This window comes from Oncorhynchus nerka, linkage group LG3 (assembly GCF_034236695.1).
Source record: "Oncorhynchus nerka isolate Pitt River linkage group LG3, Oner_Uvic_2.0, whole genome shotgun sequence".
NCBI classification, from domain to species: domain Eukaryota; kingdom Metazoa; phylum Chordata; class Actinopteri; order Salmoniformes; family Salmonidae; genus Oncorhynchus; species Oncorhynchus nerka.
Genome location: NC_088398.1, coordinates 87431814 through 87452610, shown reverse-complemented (window position 1 = coordinate 87452610; position 20797 = coordinate 87431814). Strand labels below are relative to the sequence as shown.

Genomic DNA, 20797 nt, shown 5'->3' with positions numbered 1-20797 from the left:
TGATATTGTAACCAGGGTTGGTGATATTGTAACCAGGGTTGGTGATATTGTGACCAGAGCTGGTGATATTGTGACCAGGGTTGGTGATATTGTGAAGAGGGATGATGATATTGTGATCAACTAACTCTAAGGGAGATCCAGCTTACAGACTGGATCAGCCAGTGGAGCAGTAGGGAGTGTCATTATGGTAGTTGTAGTCCGGCAGACCTTCAGCCAGTGGAGCAGTAGGGAGTGTCATTATGGTAGTTGTAGTCCGGCAGACCTTCAGCCAGTGGAGGAATAGGGAGTGTCATTATGGTAGTTGTAGTCCGGCAGACCTTCAGCCAGTGGAGCAGTAGGGAGTGTCATTATGGTAGTTGTAGTCCGGCAGACCTTCAGCCAGTGGAGCAGTAGGGAGTGTCATTATGGTAGTTGTAGTCCGGCAGACCTTCAGCCAGTGGAGCAGTAGGGAGTGTCATTATGGTAGTTGTAGTCCGGCAGACCTTCAGCCAGTGGAGGAGAAGGGAGTGTCATTATGGTAGTTGTAGTCCGGCAGACCTTCAGCCAGTGGAGCAGTAGGGAGTGTCATTATGGTAGTTGTAGTCCGGCAGACCTTCAGCCAGTGGAGGAGTAGGGAGTGTCATTATGGTAGTTGTAGTCCGGCAGACCTTCAGCCAGTGGAGGAGTAGGGAGTGTCACTATGGTAGTTGTAGTCCGGCAGACCTTCAGCCAGTGGAGGAGTAGGGAGTGTCATTATGGCAGTTGTAGTCCGGCAGACCTTCAGCCAGTGGAGCAGTAGGGAGTGTCATTATGGTAGTTGTAGTCCGGCAGACCTTCAGCCAGTGGAGCAGTAGGGAGTGTCATTATGGTAGTTGTAGTCCGGCAGACCTTCAGCCAGTGGAGCAGTAGGGAGTGTCATTATGGTAGTTGTAGTCCGGCAGACCTTCAGCCAGTGGAGCAGTAGGGAGTGTCATTATGGTAGTTGTAGTCCGGCAGACCTTCAGCCAGTGGAGCAGTAGGGAGTGTCATTATGGTAGTTGTAGTCCGGCAGACCTTCAGCCAGTGGAGCAGTAGGGAGTGTCATTATGGTAGTTGTAGTCCGGCAGACCTTCAGCCAGTGGAGCAGTAGGGAGTGTCATTATGGTAGTTGTAGTCCGGCAGACCTTCAGCCAGTGGAGGAGTAGGGAATGTCATTATGGTAGTTGTAGTCCGGCAGACCTTCAGCCAGTGGAGCAGTAGGGAGTGTCATTATGGTAGTTGTAGTCCGGCAGACCTTCAGCCAGTGGAGGAGAAGGGAGTGTCATTATGGTAGTTGTAGTCCGGCAGACCTTCAGCCAGTGGAGCAGTAGGGAGTGTCATTATGGTAGTTGTAGTCCGGCAGACCTTCAGCCAGTGGAGGAGTAGGGAGTGTCATTATGGTAGTTGTAGTCCGGCAGACCTTCAGCCAGTGGAGGAGAAGGGAGTGTCATTATGGTAGTTGTAGTCCGGCAGACCTTCAGCCAGTGGAGGAGTAGGGAATGTCATTATGGTAGTTGTAGTCCGGCAGACCTTCAGCCAGTGGAGCAGTAGGGAGTGTCATTATGGTAGTTGTAGTCCGGCAGACCTTCAGCCAGTGGAGCAGTAGGGAGTGTCATTATGGTAGTTGTAGTCTCGCAGACCTTCAGCCAGTGGAGGAGTAGGGAGTGTCATTATGGTAGTTGTAGACCAGGGCAGACCTTCAGCCAGTGGAAGAGTAGGGAGTGTCACTATGGTAGTTGTAGTCCGGGCAGACCTTCTGCACCAGTTTGTAGTCCACGCTGTAGAAGGCGATGTAGATGCAGATTACTTTAAAGGGCTTGGAGCAGAGCCAGGAGACGTGGCTCTGTGTCTGTTCCTGGTAACACACCTTGGAGGAGTCGAAGCTGCACAGAGCCGTCTTCTTGTTGCGGTCCGTCTTCTCATACTCGATACGACAGTTGAAAGCTTTAGAGTCTTTTGTCTCCAGTGTGGACTGCTGAGCCATCTCAAACTCCACCACTTTAGACGGCGGCACCAGACTCACCGACACGTTCCCCAGGCCAGTGGAGTTATGGCGGAAGTAGACACTGAACGTTCCGTTACCGTGGTCCACGATCTTCCCGGTGATCAACAGGTTAAGCTTGACAGTCTTAATGTTGGAGTGGAAGTCTCCCCAGCCAAACATCTTCTTGAACTTGCCTGTCTTGACGATGGGTCGTCGCTTGGCTCTGACCTGGCTGGCCTGAACATCTGTCTGGTTGGATAACCAATCCCAGAAGTCCTCCATGTTCTCTAGGTATGTCATGTCCCTGATGGGGTTGTGTTTAAGGCTGGGGGGCCCGACAGCTCCAGGAACCCCCCTAGCGAACAGCCTCAGGGGGTTGAGGACTCTGGGACTGGCACCGGCTCCACTGGGGGAGAACTTCTCCTCATGGTCCCCCTCCTCCCACTCTATCAGCTCTGTCTCTGGGAACTGCAGCTGGACCTTCCTGCACCACACCTACAGAGGAAACACAGAGAGATACAGGAAGTTAAAGGACATGAACTACACAATGTACTATATACCACAACTGTAATATTCAAACAGCAGAGCGACTGGATGCATAAAATAATATAAAACACATTAAAGCCATATTCTGAAAACAAAAATATTCATTTTTTTTTTTAAATAGCGATGCTATCTGCATAACCCGAAAGGTTATAATTATGTGGATGTTTGTCTATTGTTCCACTACTACTCCACTTTATGACCTACTATATCACCACAATATCCACTATAATATGTCCTCCTATACATGAATGGATTTGAAGTGTTCAGATGTAATTATTTGTCCTAATCTAGACATAACACTCTACTCAGCAGTGATCCTCTCTACCTCACAGCCTCTGCTTCAGGAGTGGTTCCTGGTCCAGTCTAGATACAGTTCAATCATAATACATGGTAATAAGCTGTTAGGTGTTAGCAGTAATTAGCTAGCAGGGACCGGAGGCCTGAACTCACTGGCTGGTTGCACCAGATGTGAAGCTTTAAAAAAGGCTGTTTCACATCTAACACGAGCTCTACTGTATTTCCACCTCATTATAACTTCAGCAGTAAGCTTCATTGAAGCATATGTGTTCACAGCGAACAAACTAGACACGTTGTCTATGACCATTACACAGTGTTAGAACGTTGTCTGGTTATCTTTCAGAAAATAAATGTGTACAATGATATTGTACAGCGTTTAATATAATATACAGCAGCAGGAGAATGTTTATCGTTTTGTCTCTTTTTATTGAACATACTGTACTCTGACTTGAGAGGAAACTAAATGTATTCCTCATGTTCAGTGAGATGCTCAGGTGAAGATTGGACAAGATTAGCATCATGGAAATGAGAGAAACATCTAAGGCTGATGAACAACTGGGGAAATTGCTGTGACAACAAGGAGGATAGCAAATACAGAGAGAAATGTGAACTCCCACTCCTACCTCTCTCCATTCTTTCTCTCCCTCTCTCTTTCCCTCCCCCTTCTTTCTCTCCCTCTCTTTCTCCCCCTTCTTTCTCTCCCTCTCTTTCTCCCCCTTCTTTCTATCCCTCCTTCTCCCTCTCTCTCCCTCCTCTCTATCTCTCCTCTCTCTCCTTCTCCTCTCTCTCTGCCTCTTTCTCCCTCTCCATTCTCTCTCTCCCTCTCCTCTCTTTCTCTCCCCCCTCTCTCTCTCTCTCCCTCCTCTATCTTTCTCCCTCTCCATTCTCTCTCCCTCTCTTTCTCCCCCTTCTCTCTCTCCCTCTCCTCTCTTTCTCCCCCTTCTCTCTCTCCCTCTCCTCTCTTTCTCCCCCTTCTCTCTCTCCCTCTCCTCTCTTTCTCCCCCTTCTCTCTCTCCCTCTCCTCTCTTTCTCCCCCTTCTCTCTCTCCCTCTCCTCTCTTTCTCCCCCTTCTCTCTCTCCCTCTCCTCTCTTTCTCCCCCTTCTCTCTCTCTCCCTTCTCTTGGCACTGTATGAGACACCACATGTTGCTGTATAATGTGTTGGTAAAGATGTAAAGCCCTGAACAGTCACGTGGAAAGAAGAGGCAATCATTTAGACTTCAAAACTGAGAAAGAAAAAAACCTGCCAGGCAAGGTCTGATGAAGGAGAAACACAAAAGCTTCTTAATTAAGATTGGTTAATCGGAGCTGCTATGCTGATTGGTTAAGCAGAGGAAGCCGCTATGCTCCAGGCATTCCAGGGCGACGTGGCTTAAAACAGACACTATTATCGTAATAAGCCCCGATTTATGAAGTTGAAAACACAAGACCTCATTCCAAGTGTTCAAAGCTCAGAGATTCACTGCCAGAGTTGGGATGTGCCTGTGGAAGAGACCATGAAAACACAAGACCTCATTCCAAGTGTTCAAAGCTCAGAGATTCACTGCCAGGGTTGGGATGTGCGTGTGGAAGAGACCATGGAAATGTGACTGACTTTCTTCTCACTGTTCTCTTTATATGTTCCTATAAGTACCTAATGTTACACAACCTATACCACACAACCTGTACCACGTCATCTTATCACACAACCTATACCATGCCATCTTACCACACAACCTGTACTACATCATCTTATCACACAACCTATACCACACCATCTTAGCACACAACCTATACCACACCATCTTATCACACAACCTATACTACATCATCTTATCACACAACCTATACCACACAACCTATACCATGCCATCTTACCACACAACCTATACCACACCATCTTATCACACAACCTATACTACATCATCTTATCACACAACCTATACTACATCATCTTAGCACACAACCTATACTACACCATCTTATCACACAACCTATACCACACCATCTTAGCACACAACCTGTACCACGCCATCTTAGCACACAACCTATACTACACAACCTATACCACACCATCTTAGCACACAACCTATACTACACAACCTATACCACACCATCTTAGCACACAACCTATACTACACAACCTATACTACACCATCTTAGCACACAACCTATACTACACAACCTATACCACACCATCTTAGCACACAACCTATACTACACAACCTATACCACACCATCTTAGCACACAACCTATACTACACAACCTATACCACACCATCTTATCACACAACCTATACCACACCATCTTAACACACAACCTATACTACACAACCTATACCACACCATCTTATCACACAACCTATACTACACCATCTTATTACACAACCTATATCACACAACCTATACCACACCATCTTATCACACAACCTATACTACACCATCTTAGCACACAACCTATACTACACCATCTTAGCACACAACCTATACTACACCATCTTATCACACAACCTATACCACACCATCTTATCACACAACCTATACCACACCATCTTATCACACAACCTATACTACACCATCTTAGCACACAACCTATACTACACCATCTTAGCACACAACCTATACCACACCATCTTATCACACAACCTATACTACACCATCTTATCACACAACCTATACTACACCATCTTAGCACACAACCTATACCACACCATCTTATCACACAACCTATACCACACCATCTTAGCACACAACCTATACTACATCATCTTATCACACAACCTATACCACACAACCTATACTACACCATCTTATCACACAACCTATACTACACCATCTTAGCACACAACCTATACCACACCATCTTATCACACAACCTATACTACACCATCTTATCACACAACCTATACTACACCATCTTAGCACACAACCTATACCACGTCATCTTATCACACAACCTGTACCACGCCATCTTATCACACAACCTATACCACACCATCTTATCACACAACCTGTACCACACAACCTGTACCACACTATCTTATCACACAACCTATACCACACTATCTTATCACACAACCTGTACCACGCCATCTTATCACACAACCTATACCACACAACCTATACCATGCCATCTTATCACACAACCTATACTACACCATCTTAGCACACAACCTATACCACACCATCTTATCACAACCTATGCTACATCATCTTATCACACAACCTATACTACACCATCTTATCACAACCTATACCACACAACCTATACCACACCATCTTAGCACACAACCTATACTACACAACCTATACTACACCATCTTATCACACAACCTATACTACACCATCTTATCACACAACCTATACCACACCATCTTAGCACACTTTAACTTCCTGACTGATGTCTTGAGATGTTGCTCAATATATCCACATCATTTTCATTTCCTCATGATGCCATCTATTTTGTGAAGTGCACCAGTCCCTCCTACAGCAAAGCACCTCCACAACATGATGCTGCCACCCCCGTGCTTCACAGAAGGGATGGTGTTCTTTGGCTTGCAAGCCTCCCCCTTTTTCCTCCAAACATAACGATGGTCATTATGGCCAAACAGTTTCGTTTTTGTTTCATCAGACCAGAGGACATTTCTCCAAAAAGTACGATCTTTGTCCCCATGTGCAGTTGCAAACCGTGGTCTGGCTTTTTTTATGGCGGTTTTGGAGCAGTGGCTTCTTCCTTGCTGAGCGGCCTTTCAGGTTATGTCGATATAGGACTCGTTTTACTGTGGACATAGATACTTTTGTACCTGTGTCCTCCAGCCTCTTCACGTGGTCGTTTGCTCTTGTTCTGGGATAGATTTGCACTTTTCGCACCAAAGTACATTCATTCTAGGAGACAGAAAGCGTCTCCTTCCTGAGAGGTATGATGGCTGCGTGGTCCCATGGTGTTTATACTTGCTTACTATTGTTTGTACAAATGGACATGGTACCTTCAGGCGTTTGGAAATTGCTCCCAAGGATGACCCAGACTTGTGGAGGTCTACAACTGTTTTCTGAGGTCTTGGCTGATTTATTTTGATTTTCCCATGATGTCAAACAAAGAGGCACTGAGTTTGAAGGTAGGCCTTGAAATACATCCACAGGTACACATCCAATTGACTCAAATGATGTCAATATGCCTATCAGAAGCTCCCAAAGCCATGACGTAATTTTCTGAAATTTTCCAAGCTGTTTAAAGGCACAGTCAACTTAGTGTATGTAAACTTCTGAGCCACTGGAATTGTGATACAGTGAATTATAAGTGAAATAATCTGTCTATAAACAATTGTTGGAAACATTATTTGCGCCATGCACAAAGTAGATGTCCTAACTGACTTGCCAAAACTATAGTTTCTTAACAATACATTTGTGGTGGTTGAGTTTTTTCTGTGACAAGCCAAATTTCTTCAGCCTACTGAGGTTGAAGAGGCGCTGTTGCGCCTTCTTCACCACGCTGTCTGTGTGGGTGGACCATTTCAGTTTGTCCGTGATGTGTACGCCGAGGAACTTAAAACTTACTACCCTCTCCACTACTGTCCCGTCGATGTGGATAGGGGGTTGCTCCCTCTGCTGTTTCCTGAAGTCCACAATCATCTCCTTTGTCTTGTTGACGTTGAGTGTGAGGTTATTTTCTGACACCACACTCCGAGGGCCCTCACCTCCTCCCTGTAGGCCATCTCGTCGTTGTTGTTAATCAAGCCTACCACTTTAGTGTCGTCTGAAAACTTGAGGATTGAGTTGGAGTCGTGCATGGCCACGCAGTCATGGATGAACAGGGAGTACAGGAAAGGGCTGAGAACGCACCCTTGTGGGGGCCCAGTGTTTCAAGATCAGCGGGGTGGAGATGTTGTTTCCCACCCTCACCACCTGGGGGCGGCCCGTCAGAAAGTCTAGGACCCAGTTGCACTTCTGGACAACATAACAGCGATCACTCACCACGAACTGGCAGAAGCTTTTTTTCCTTTAACGAGTCCGTTGAGCCCGACGTAAAGGACATACTGCTTTCCCGGGAACAGGCCCAAATCTCCCTCATTTGCGTGAAGAGAAGAAGAAAAACAGGACAGAGGTCGGACTGCCTTTTGAGAATTTGTAGGCGGTCTAATAAACCCCCACTGCCCTCCGTTCTACTAGCTAACGTGCAATCATTGGAAAATAAAATTGACGACCTACGAGGAAGATTAAACTACCAACTGGACATTAAAACTGTAAAATCGTATGCTTCTCAAATCAAATCAAATCAAATCAAATTTTATTTGTCACATACACATGGTTAGCAGATGTTAATGCGAGTGTAGCGAAATGCTTGTGCTTCTAGTTCCGACAATGCAGTGATAACCAACAAGTAATCTAACTAACAATTCCAAAACTACTGTCTTATACACAGTGTAAGGGGATAAGGAATATGTACATAAGGATATATGAATGAGTGATGGTACAGAGCAGCATACAGTAGATGGTATCGAGTACAGTATATACATATGAGATGAGTATGTAGACAAAGTAAACAAAGTGGCATAGTTAAAGTGGCTAGTGATACATGTATTACATAAGGATGCAGTCGATGATGTAGAGTACAGTATATACGTATGCATATGAGATGAATAATGTAGGGTAAGTAACATTATATAAGGTAGCATTGTTTAAAGTGGCTAGTGATATATTTACATCATTTCCCATCAATTCCCATTATTAAAGTGGCTGGAGTTGGGTCAGTGTCAATGACAGTGTGTTGGCAGCAGCCACTCAATGTTAGTGGTGGCTGTTTAACAGTCTGATGGCCTTGAGATAGAAGCTGTTTTTCAGTCTCTCGGTCCCAGCTTTGATGCACCTGTACTGACCTCGCCTTCTGGATGATAGCAGGGTGAACAGGCAGTGGTTCGGGTGGTTGATGTCCTTGATGATCTTTATGGCCTTCCTGTAACATCGGGTGGTGTAGGTGTCCTGGAGGGCAGGTAGTTTGCCCCCGGTGATGCGTTGTGCAGACCTCACTACCCTCTGGAGAGCCTTATGGTTGAGGGCGGAGCAGTTGCCATACCAGGCGGTGATACAGCCCGCCAGGATGCTCTCGATTGTGCATCTGTAGAAGTTTGTGAGTGCTTTTGGTGACAAGCCGAATTTCTTCAGCCTCCTGAGGTTGAAGAGGCGCTGCTGCACCTTCTTCACGACGCTGTCAGTGTGAGTGGACCAATTCAGTTTGTCTGTGATGTGTATGCCGAGGAACTTAAAACTTGCTACCCTCTCCACTACTGTTCCATCGATGTGGATAGGGGGGTGTTCCCTCTGCTGTTTCCTGAAGTCCACAATCATCTCCTTAGTTTTGTTGACGTTGAGTGTGAGGTTATTTTCCTGACACCACACTCCGAGGACCCTCACCTCCTCCCTGTAGGCCGTCTCGTCGTTGTTGGTAATCAAGCCTACCACTGTTGTGTCGTCCGCAAACTTGATGATTGAGTTGGAGGCGTGCGTGGCCACACAGTCGTGGGTGAACAGGGAGTACAGGAGAGGGCTCAGAACGCACCCTTGTGGGGCCCCCGTGTTGAGGATCAGCGGGGAGGAGATGTTGTTGCCTACCCTCACCACCTGGGGGCGGCCCGTCAGGAAGTCCAGTACCCAGTTGCACAGGGCGGGGTCGAGACCCAGGGTCTCGAGCTTGATGACGAGCTTGGAGGGTACTATGGTGTTGAATGCCGAGCTGTAGTCGATGAACAGCATTCTCACATAGGTATTCCTCTTGTCCAGGTGGGTTAGGGCAGGCAGTGTGCAGTGTGGTTGAGATTGCATCGTCTGTGGACCTATTTGGGCGGTAAGCAAATTGGATTGGGTCTAGGGTGTCAGGTAGGGTGGAGGTGATATGGTCCTTGACTAGTCTCTCAAAGCACTTCATGATGACGGAAGTGAGTGCTACGGGGCGGTAGTCGTTTAGCTCAGTTACCTTAGCTTTCTTGGGAACAGGAACAATGGTGGCCCTCTTGAAGCATGTGGGAACAGCAGACTGGTATAGGGATTGATTGAATATGTCCGTAAACACACCGGCCAGCTGGTCTGCGCATGCTCTGAGGGCGCGGCTGGGGATGCCGTCTGGGCCTGCAGCCTTGCGAGGGTTAACACGTTTAAATGTCTTACTCACCTCGGCTGCAGTGAAGGAGAGATCGCATGTTTTCGTTGCAGGCCGTGTCAGTGGCACTGTATTGTCCTCAAAGCGGGCAAAAAAGTTATTTAGTCTGCCTGGGAGCAAGACATCCTGGTCCGTGACTGGGCTGGGTTTCTTCTTGTAGTCCGTGATTGACTGTAGACCCTGCCACACCCCTCTTGTGTCTGAGACATTGAATTGAGATTCCACTTTGTCTCTGTACTGACGCTTAGCTTGTTTAATAGCCTTGCGGAGGGAATAGCTGCATTGTTTATATTCGGACATGTTACCAGACACCTTGCCCTGATTAAAAGCAGTGGTTCGCGCTTTCAGTTTCACGCGAATGCTGCCATCAATCCACGGTTGAACGACGACATTATCAACATACAGCTGGCTGGTTATACGCTGTATCGGCAGGATAGAACAGCGTAAGACAAGGGGTGATGGACTATGTATATTTGTAAACAACAGCTGGTGCACGATATCTCAGGAAGTCTCGAAGTTTTGCTCGCCTGAGGTAGAGTATCTCATGATAAGCTGTAGACCACACTATCGACCTAGAGAGTTTTCATCTGTATTTTTTCGTAGCTGTCTACATACCACCACCGACTGAGGCTGACACTAAGACCGCACTCAATGAGCTGTATACCACCATAAGCAAACAGAAAAACACTCATCCAAAGGCGGCCAGAGACTTTAATGCAAGGAAACTTAAATCAGTTTTACCTCATTTCTATCAGCATGTTAAATGTGAAACCAGAGGGGAAAAAAACTTTAGACCACATTTACTCCACACACAGAGACGCGTACCAAGTTCTCCCTCGCTCTCAAAAGCTCAGCTGACTTCTATGCACGCTTCGAGGAAAATAACACTTATACATGCATGAGAGCATCAGCTGTTCTGGACGACTGTGTGATCATGCTCTCCGCAGCCGATGTGAATAAGTCCTTTAAACAGGTCAACATTTACAAGGCCGCAGGGCCAGACGGATTACCAAGACATGTACTGCGAGCATGTGCTGACCAACTGGCAAGTGTCTTCACTGACATTTTCAACCTCTCCCTGTCGAGTCTATAACACCAACATGTTTTAAGCAGACCACCATAGTCCCAAGTGCCCAATAACACTAAGGTAACCTGCCTAAACGACTACCAACCTGTAGCACTCACGTCTGTAGCCATGAAAAACTTTGAAAGGCTGGTCAAGGCTCACATCAACACCATTAACCCAGAAATCCTAGACCCACTCCAATTTGCATAATGCCAGATCCGCAATCTCTTTTGCACTTCACACTGCCCTTTCCCACCTGGACAAAAGGAATACCTATGTGAGAATGCTTTTCATTGACTACAGCTCAGCGTTCAACACCATAGTGCCCTCAAAGCTCATCAATAAGCTAAGCACCCTGGGACTAAACACCTCCCTTTACAACTGCCCCATTCTTATCGATGCAGTGGAGCAGGTTGAGAGCTTCAAGTTCCTTGGTGTCCATATCACCAACAAACTAACATGGTCCAAGCAGACCAAGACAATTGTGAAGAGTGCACGACAAAACCTATTCCCCCTTAGGAGACTGAAAAGATTTGGCAAGGGTCCTCAGATCCTCAAAAGGTTCTACAGCTGCACCATTGAGAGCATTCTGACTGGTTGCATCACTGCCTGGTATGGCAACTGCTTGGCCTCTGACCGCAAGACACGACAGAGGGTAGTGCGTGCGGCCCAGGCCAAGCTTTATGCCATCCAGGACCTCTGTACCAGGCGGTGTCAGAGGAAGGCCCTAAAAATGTACACCACTGCTACTCTCTGTAATTATATATGCATAGTCGGTCGCAGTTGTAAATGAGAACTTGTTCTCAACGGGCCTACCCGATTAAATAAAGATGAAATAAAAATAATTTAAAAAATATATATATATAAAAAATCTATGCATAGTCACTTTAATAACTACCTACATGTACATATTACCTCAATTACCTCGACTAACCAATTCTCCAGCACATTGACTCTGTACCGGTACCCCCTGTATATACAGTAGTCTCGCTATTGTTATTTTACTGCTGCTCTTTAATTACTTGTTCCTTTTATTTCTTATTTTTATTTTTATTTTTTTGACTGCATTGCTCGTTAGGGGCTCGTAAGTAATCATTTCACTGTAAGGTCTACATCTGTTGTATTTGGCGCATGTGACTAATAACATTTTATTTAATTTATGTCCCTCTAACTGCCCTGAATGCCTCTGCTGATCCTACAGCTACTGTATGCAGCAATCGTGCAAGTGAATCAGATTTATGCTCTTAGCACTGAGGCGGTGTGTCCTATTCGGAAGTCCACTGTTAACACTAAGGAAGGTGTGTCCTATTCGGAAGTCCACTGTTAACACTGAGGCGGTGTGTCCTATTCGGAAGTCCACTGTGTGCAGCTCACCCTGCACTAACATAAATAACATGAGAATATTTACTTCTGCTAAGCTTCCCAGTAAAGCAATGAAAACAAGCAAGCATCCCAGAAAAGGGCTAAAAATAGCCAACATCGAAGGTTCACCTTCCAACAGGACAACGATCCTAAGCACACAGCCAAGACAACGCAGGAGTGGCTTCGGGACAAGTCTCTGAATGTCCTTGAGTGGCCCAGCCGATTAAAGCCGATCAAACATCTCTGGAGAGACCTGAAAATAGCTGTGCAGCAACGCTCCCCATCCAACCTGACAGAGCTTGAGAGGATATGCTGAGAAGAATGGGGGAAACTCCCAAAATACAGATGTACCAAGCTTGTAACGTCAAGCTCGAGGCTGTAATCGCTGTCAACGGTGCTTCAACAAAGTACTGAGTAAAGGGTCTGAATACTTATGTAAATAAGGTATTATTGTTTTTATTTTTAATACATTTGCAAACATTTCTAAAAACCACAAAATATTTTGTGTAGATTGCTGAGGGAAAAATTATATTTAATCCATTTTAGAATAAGGCTGGAACGTAACAAAATGTGGAAAAAGGGAAGCGGTCTGAATACTTTCCAAATGCGCTGTATATCACACCACCTATATCACACACTGCTAAATATATGGGATCCTAATATCACATGTTTAATAGCAAGGTATATGTCAGTATTTGTTAATATTGACAGAGGGATAGGAGGGGTGTTAATGTTGTTAGAGTGATAGGAGGGGTGTTAATGTTGTTAGAGTGATAGGAGTGGTGTTAATATTGACAGAGGGATAGGAGGGGTGTTAATGTTGTTAGAGTGATATGAGGGGTGTTAATGTTGTTAGAGTGATAGGAGTGGTGTTAATATTGCCAGAGTGATAGGAGGGGTGTTAATGTTGTTAGAGTGATAGGAGGGGTGTTAATGTTGTTAGAGTGATATGAGGGGTGTTAATGTTGTTAGAGTGATAGGAGTGGTGTTAATATTGCCAGAGTGATAGGAGGGGTGTTAATGTTGTTAGAGTGATATGAGGGGTGTTAATGTTGTTAGAGTGATATGAGGGGTGTTAATGTTGTTAGAGTGATATGAGGGGTGTTAATGTTGTTAGAGTGATAGGAGGGGTGTTAATGTTGTTAGAGTGATATGAGGGGTGTTAATGTTGTTAGAGTGATAGGAGGGGTGTTAATGTTGCCAGAGTGATAGGAGGGGTGTTAGTGTTGCCAGAGTGATATGAGGGGTGTTAATGTTGTTAGAGTGATAGGAGGGGTGTTAATATTGCCAGAGTGATAGGAGCGGTGTTAATGTTGCCAGAGTGATAGGAGGGGTGTTAATGTTGCCATAGAGACATGAGGGGTGTTATTGTTGCCAGAGTGATATGAGGGGTGTTAATGTTGCCAGAGATATGAGGGGTGTTATTGTTGCCATAGAGACATGAGGGGTGTTAGTGTTGCCAGAGCCCAGACAGTCCTCCCAGTAGCAGCAGGATGAACCAGACGAGACGTTGCCCTGTAATGAGCATTATCTGCTGTGTCCCGTGGGGAGACATATCTTTTACAGGCTGACATAATTGTAATTACCACAGTGACCAGAAGTAGCCTCTAGAAAGTTATTAAGAAGCTGTGACATCATCTGGCCGCTAGATCATGTGAGAGAAGCAGAGTGGTGCCACAGTGATGGTTCTCTGCCGCAGGCTGCCCGCACTCCTGTCAGGATGGAATCTATTTCATTCCATTTGGTTCACTTTTCTTCAACTCCCTCTCCTCTATTTTCTCTACCTCCATCCCTCGCTTCTGTCGATTTTTTTGTTGTTATTTTTTTGGCCTCCCTCTCTCTTTTCACTGACTAATAGTGTTCTAGAGACAGCATGGCACCTGCTTATTGTCCGATTTTGTAATATATTTTTTCAGACCAGGCTGTGACAGGGTTTACGTCCTTACACACTCTAGCTAACATAAAAGCTGTTGCTGTAATGCCACAGTGTAACACTGTTTCCAGATAGTTGTGTTTCTGTAGATGATTTGTTCAGTAGCTCCAGACCTATTTTCTCTCTACAATATAACGACTAATTAACCTGAGTATCAGAGCAGCAGAGAGAAGCAGGGTGGCCGGGGGTTCTGGCTCCAGTGAAGCACTGAGCTGTTTCTCATGGACTTATCTACAGGATGAAAATTGACCTGACTTCTGTGCTGCATGGATTTATCTACAAGATGGAAATTGACCTGACTTCTTTGCTGCAATCCATTTCCCTGCTAAGTCTCTGTGCCTGAATCTTCATTAACTTAATTCCTGTCTTTATAGGGAAACGCTGGACATAGGAAATGGTGCCGTGACACCGGCAGTAACTATGTCCTCAGTTCCACAGTCAGTGAACAGTATAGACCAGACTTGCATAGTCAATGAACAGTGTTCATACTGGACTGGATCCACAGGGTCTGCTGACTCCTGTTTTGAAGAACCCAACATGACAGGCTAACTACAGTCGTGGCCAAAAGTTTTGAGAATGACACAAATATAAATTCACAAAGTCTGCTGCCTCAGTTTGTATGATGGCAATTTGCATATACTCCAGAATGTTATGAAGAGTGATCAGATGAATTGCAATTAATTGCAAAGTCCCTCTTTGTCATGCAAATGAACTGAATCCCCCCGGAACATTTCCACTCCATTTCAGCCCTGCCACAAAAGGACCAGCTGACATCACGTCAGTGATTCTCTCGTTAACACTGGTGTGAGTGTTGATGAGGACAAGGCTGGAGATCACTCTGTCATGCTGATTGAGTTCAAATAACAGATTGGAAGCTTCAAAAGGAGGGTGGTGCTTGGAATCATTGTTCTTCCTCTGTCATCCATGGTTACCTGCAAGGAAACACGTGCAGTCATTATTGCTTTGCACAAAAAGGGCTTCACAGGCAAGGATATTGCTGCCAGTAAGATTGCACCTAAATCGACCATTTATAGGATCATCAAGAACTTCAAGGAGAGCGGTTCAATTGTTGTGAAGAAGGTTTCAGGGCGCCCAAGAAAGTCCAGCAAGCGCCAGGACCGTCTCCCAAAGTTGATTCAGCTGCGGGATCGGGCACCACCAGTACAGAGCTTGCTCAGGATTGGCAGCAGGCAGGTGTGAGTGCATCTGCACGCACAGTGAGGCAAAGACTTTTGGAGGATGGCCTGGTGTCAAGAAGGGCAGCAAAGAAGCCACTTCTTTCCAGGAAAAACATCAGGGACAGACTGATATTCTGCAAAAGGTACAGGGATTGGACTGCTGAGGACTGGGGTAAAGTCATTTTCTCTGATGAATCCCCTTTCTGATTGTTTGGGGAATCCGGAAAAAAGCATGTCCGAAGAAGACAAGGTGAGAGCTACCATCAGTCCTGTGTCATGCCAACAGTAAAGCATCCTGAGACCATTCATGTGTGGGGTTGCGTCTCAGCCAAGGGAGTGGGCTCACTCTGTCACGATCGTCGTATGGAGTAGAAGGTGAGGACGAAAACGCAGCGTGGGTAGTATACATTCTTCTGCACAGACCATACAAACGCTCCACACCGCGTGGCCGCGGCCACCCTAATCTGGTGGTCCCAGCGCGCACGACCCACGTGGAGTTCCAGGTCTCCGGTAGCCTCTGGAACTGCCGATCTGCGGCCAACAAGGCAGAGTTCATCTCAGCCTATGCCGCCCTCCAGTCCCTCGACTTCTTGGCACTGACGGAAACATGGATCACCACAGATAACACTGCTACTCCTACTGCTCTCTCTTCGTCCGCCCACGTGTTCTCGCACACCCCGAGAGCTTCTGGTCAGCGGGGTGGTGGCACCGGGATCCTCATCTCTCCCAAGTGGTCATTCTCTCTTTCTCCCCTTACCCATCTGTCTATCGCCTCCTTTGAATTCCATGCTGTCACAGTTACCAGCCCTTTCAACATCCTTATCATTTATCGCCCTCCAGGTTCCCTCGGAGAGTTCATCAATGAGCTTGATGCCTTGATAAGCTCCTTTCCTGAGGACGGCTCACCTCTCACAGTTCTGGGCGACTTTAACCTCCCCACGTCTACCTTTGACTCATTCCTCTCTGCCTCCTTCTTTCCACTCCTCTCCTCTTTTGATCTCACCCTCTCACCTTCCCCCCCTACTCACAAGGCAGGCAATACGCTCAACCTCATCTTTACTAGATGCTGTTCTTCCACTAACCTCATTGCAACTCCCTCCAAGTCTCCGACCACTACCTTGTATCCTTTTCCCTCTCGCTCTCATCCAACACTTCCCACACTGCCCCTACTCGGATGGTATCGCGCCGTCCCAACCTTCGCTCTCTCTCCCCGCTACTCTCTCCTCTTCCATCCTATCATCTCTTCCCTCTGCTCAAACCTTCTCCAACCTATCTCCTGATTCTGCCTCCTCAACCCTCCTCTCCTCCCTTTCTGCATCCTTTGACTCTCTATGTCCCCTATCCTCCAGGCCGGCTCGGTCCTCCCCTCCCGCTCCGTGGCTCGACGACTCATTGCGAGCTCACAGAACAGGGCTCCGGGCAGCCGAGCGGAAATGGAGGAAAACTCGCCTCCCTGCGGACCTGGCATCGTTTCACTCCCTCCTCTCTACATTTTCCTCTTCTGTCTCTGCTGCTAAAGCCACTTTCTACCACTCTAAATTCCAAGCATCTGCCTCTAACCCTAGGAAGCTCTTTGCCACCTTCTCCTCCCTCCTGAATCCTCCTCCCCCTCCCCCTCCTCCCTCTCTGCAGATGACTTCGTCAACCATTTTGAAAAGAAGGTCGACGACATCCGATCCTCGTTTGCTAAATCAAACGACACCGCTGGTTCTGCTCACACTGCCCTACCCTGTGCTCTGACCTCTTTCTCCCTCTCTCTCCAGATGAAATCTCGCGTCTTGTGACGGCCGGCCGCCCAACAACCTGCCCGCTTGACCCTATCCCCTCCTCTCTTCTCCAGACCATTTCCGGAGACCTTCTCCCTTACCTCACCTCGCTCATCAACTCATCCCTGACCGCTGGCTACGTCCCTTCCGTCTTCAAGAGAGCGAGAGTTGCACCCCTTCTGAAAAAACCTACACTCGATCCCTCCGATGTCAACAACTACAGACCAGTATCCCTTCTTTCTTTTCTCTCCAAAACTCTTGAACGTGCCGTCCTTGGCCAGCTCTCCCGCTATCTCTCTCAGAATGACCTTCTTGATCCAAATCAGTCAGGTTTCAAGACTAGTCATTCAACTGAGCCTGCTCTTCTCTGTATCACGGAGGCGCTCCGCACTGCTAAAGCTAAATCTCTCTCCTCTGCTCTCATCCTTCTAGACCTATCGGCTGCCTTCGATACTGTGAACCATCAGATCCTCCTCTCCACCCTCTCCGAGTTGGGCATCTCCGGCGCGGCCCACGCTTGGATTGCGTCCTACCTGACAGGTCGCTCCTACCAGGTGGCGTGGCGAGAATCTGTCTCCTCACCACGTGCTCTCACCACTGGTGTCCCCCCAGGGCTCTGTTCTAGGCCCTCTCCTATTCTAGCTATACACCAAGTCACTTGGCTCTGTCATAACCTCACATGGTCTCTCCTATCATTGCTATGCAGACGACACACAATTAATCTTCTCCTTTCCCCCTTCTGATGACCAGGTGGCGAATCGCATCTCTGCATGTCTGGCAGACATATCAGTGTGGATGACGGATCACCACCTCAAGCTGAACCTCGGCAAGACGGAGCTGCTCTTCCTCCCGGGGAAGGACTGCCCGTTCCATGATCTCGCCATCACGGTTGACAACTCCATTGTGTCCTCCTCCCAGAGCGCTAAGAACCTTGGCGTGATCCTGGACAACACCCTGTCGTTCTCAAATAACATCAAGGCGGTGGCCCGTTCCTGTAGGTTCATGCTCTACAACATCCGCAGAGTACGACCCTGCCTCACACAGGAAGCGGCGCAGGTCCTAATCCAGGCACTTGTCATCTCCCGTCTGGATTACTGCAACTCGCTGTTGGCTGGGCTTGGCTGCCATTAAACCCCTACAACTCATCCAGAACGCCGCAGCCCGTCTGGTGTTCAACCTTCCCAAGTTCTCTCACGTCACCCCGCTCCTCCGCTCTCTCCACTGGCTTCCAGTTGAAGCTCGCATCCGCTACAAGACCATGGTGCTTGCCTACAGAGCTGTGAGGGGAACGGCACCTCAGTACCTCCAGGCTCTGATCAGGCCCTACACCCAAACAAGGGCACTGCGTTCATCCACCTCTGGCCTGCTCGCCTCCCTACCACTGAGGAAGTACAGTTCCCGCTCAGCCCAGTCAAAACTGTTCGCTGCTCTGGCCCCCCAATGGTGGAACAAACTCCCTCACGACGCCAGGACAGCGGAGTCAATCACCACCTTCCGGAGACACCTGAAACCCCACCTCTTTAAGGAATACCTAGGATAGGACAAAGTAATCCTTCTCACCCCCCCCCTTAAAAGATTTAGATGCACTATTGTTAAGTGGCTTTTCCACTGGATGTCATAAAGTGAATGCACCAATTTGTAAGTCGCTCTGGATAAGAGCGTCTGCTAAATGACTTAAATGTAATGTAAATGTAAGAAAGAACATGAAGTAAACTGAATAAACGAATAACGACCATGAAGCTATGATAACACAAGCAACTAACATAGACATAAACAATCACCCACAAAGTACCCACAGAATATGGCTGCCTAAATATGGTTCCCAATCAGAGACAATGATAGACAGCTGCCTCTAATTGAGAACCAATCTAGGCAACCATAGACATACAATTTACCTAGAGAGGACCAGCCCCATAAACATACAAAACCCCTAGACAAGTCAAAAACACATACATCACCCATGTCACACCCTGACCTAACCAAAATAACAAGGAAAACAAAGAATACTAAGGTCAGGGTGTGACACACTCACAATTTTTCCTAAGAACACAGCTATGAATAAAGAATGGTACCAACACATCCTCTGAGAGTAACTTCTCCCAACCATCCAGGAACAGTTTGGTGATGAACAATGCCTTTTCCAGCATGATGGAGCACCTTGCTATAATGCCAAAGTGATAACTAAGTGGCTCGGGGAACAAAACATCGATATTTTGGGTCCATGGCCAGAAAACTCCCCAGACCTTAATCCCATTGAGAACTTGTTGTCCATCCTCAAGAGGTGGATGGAAAAGCAAAACCTCACAAATTCTGACAAACTCCAAGCATTGATTATGCAAGAATGGGATGCCATCAGTCAAGATGTGGCCCAGAAGTTAATTGACATCATGCCAGGGCAGATTGCAGAGGTCTTGAAAAAGAAGGGTCAACACTGCAAATATTGACTCTTTGCATCAACTTCATGTAATTGTCAATAAAAGCCTTTGACACTTATGAAATGCTTGTAATTATACTTCAGTATTCCATAGTAGCATCTGACAGAAATAAAGACACTGATACTACAAACTTTGTGAAAATTAATATTTGTGAAAATTAATGCTTCCTCCTCACCCTCACTCGCCCCCATTGTCCTCACCCCCCACTCTCCCCGATCCTGCTCACCCACACTCTCCCCCATCCTGCTCACCCACACTCTCCCCCATCCTGCTCACCCCCACTCTTCCCCATCCTCCCCACTCTCCCCCATCCTCCTCACCCCACTCTCCCCATCCTCCTCACCCCCACTCTCCCACATCATCCTCACCCCCACTCTCCCCCATCCTCCTCACCCCCACTCTCCCCAATCCTCCTCACCCCCACTCTCCCCAATCCTCTTCACCCCAACTCTCCCCATCCTCTTCACCCCCACTCTCACCCATCCTCCTCTCCCCAACTCTCCCCATCCTCCTCTCCCCATCCTCCTCACCCCCACTCTCCCCATCCTCCTCACCCCCACTCACCCCATCCTGCTCACCCCCACTCTTCCCCATCCTCCCCACTCTCCCCCATCCTCCTCTCCCCCATCCTCCTCACCCCCACTCTCCCCCATCCTCCTCACCCCCACTCTCCCCCATCATCCTCACCCCCACTCTCCCCCATCCTCCTCACCCCCACTCTCCCCAATCCTCCTCACCCCCACTCTCCCCAATCCTCCTCACCCCCACTCTCCCCATCCTCCTGACTCCCACTCTCCCCCATCCTCCTCACCCCCACTCTCCCCATCCTCCTCACACCCCACTCTCCCCATCCTCTTCACCCCAACTCTCCCCATCCTCTTCACCCCCACTCTCACCCATCCTCCTCTCCCCAACTCTCCCCATCCTCCTCTCCCCATCCTCCTCACCCCCACTCTCCCCATCCCCCTCACCCCCCACTCACCCCATCCTCCTCACCCCACTCTCCCCCATCCTTCTCACCCCCACTCTCCCCATCCTCCTCCCCCACTCTCCCCCATCCTCCTGACCCCACTCCCCCCATCCTCTTCACCCCCACTCTCCCCCA

The 20797-nt window shown here is 47.5% G+C and overlaps 1 protein-coding gene across 1 annotated transcript; it reads right to left on the bottom strand.

Annotated features, from left to right (window-relative positions):
* Window positions 1–1543: 1543 nt before the first annotated feature.
* Window positions 1544–11460, bottom strand: LOC115126522 (neurexophilin-2-like). Its single transcript, XM_065005886.1, has 3 exons — window positions 11398–11460; window positions 7642–7746; window positions 1544–2476 (listed from the first exon to the last, which is right to left on the bottom strand). The coding sequence occupies exons 1-3, from the start codon at window positions 11458–11460 to the stop codon at window positions 1697–1699; spliced, it is 948 nt and encodes a 315-aa protein (XP_064861958.1). The 3' UTR covers window positions 1544–1696.
* Window positions 11461–20797: the final 9337 nt, after the last annotated feature.

Coding starts and splice junctions, on each gene's coding strand:
- LOC115126522 (XM_065005886.1), bottom strand. CDS start 11,460: ATGGACACCAAGGAACTTGAAGCTCTCAACCTGCTCCACTGCATCGAT. Junction 7,747..11,397: donor TCGATAAGAATGGGGCAGTT/GTAAAGGGAGGT, acceptor TATGTTGTCCAG/AAGTGCAACTGGGTCCTAGA. Junction 2,477..7,641: donor AACACTGGGCCCCCACAAGG/GTGCGTTCTCAG, acceptor TTTCCTCTGTAG/GTGTGGTGCAGGAAGGTCCA.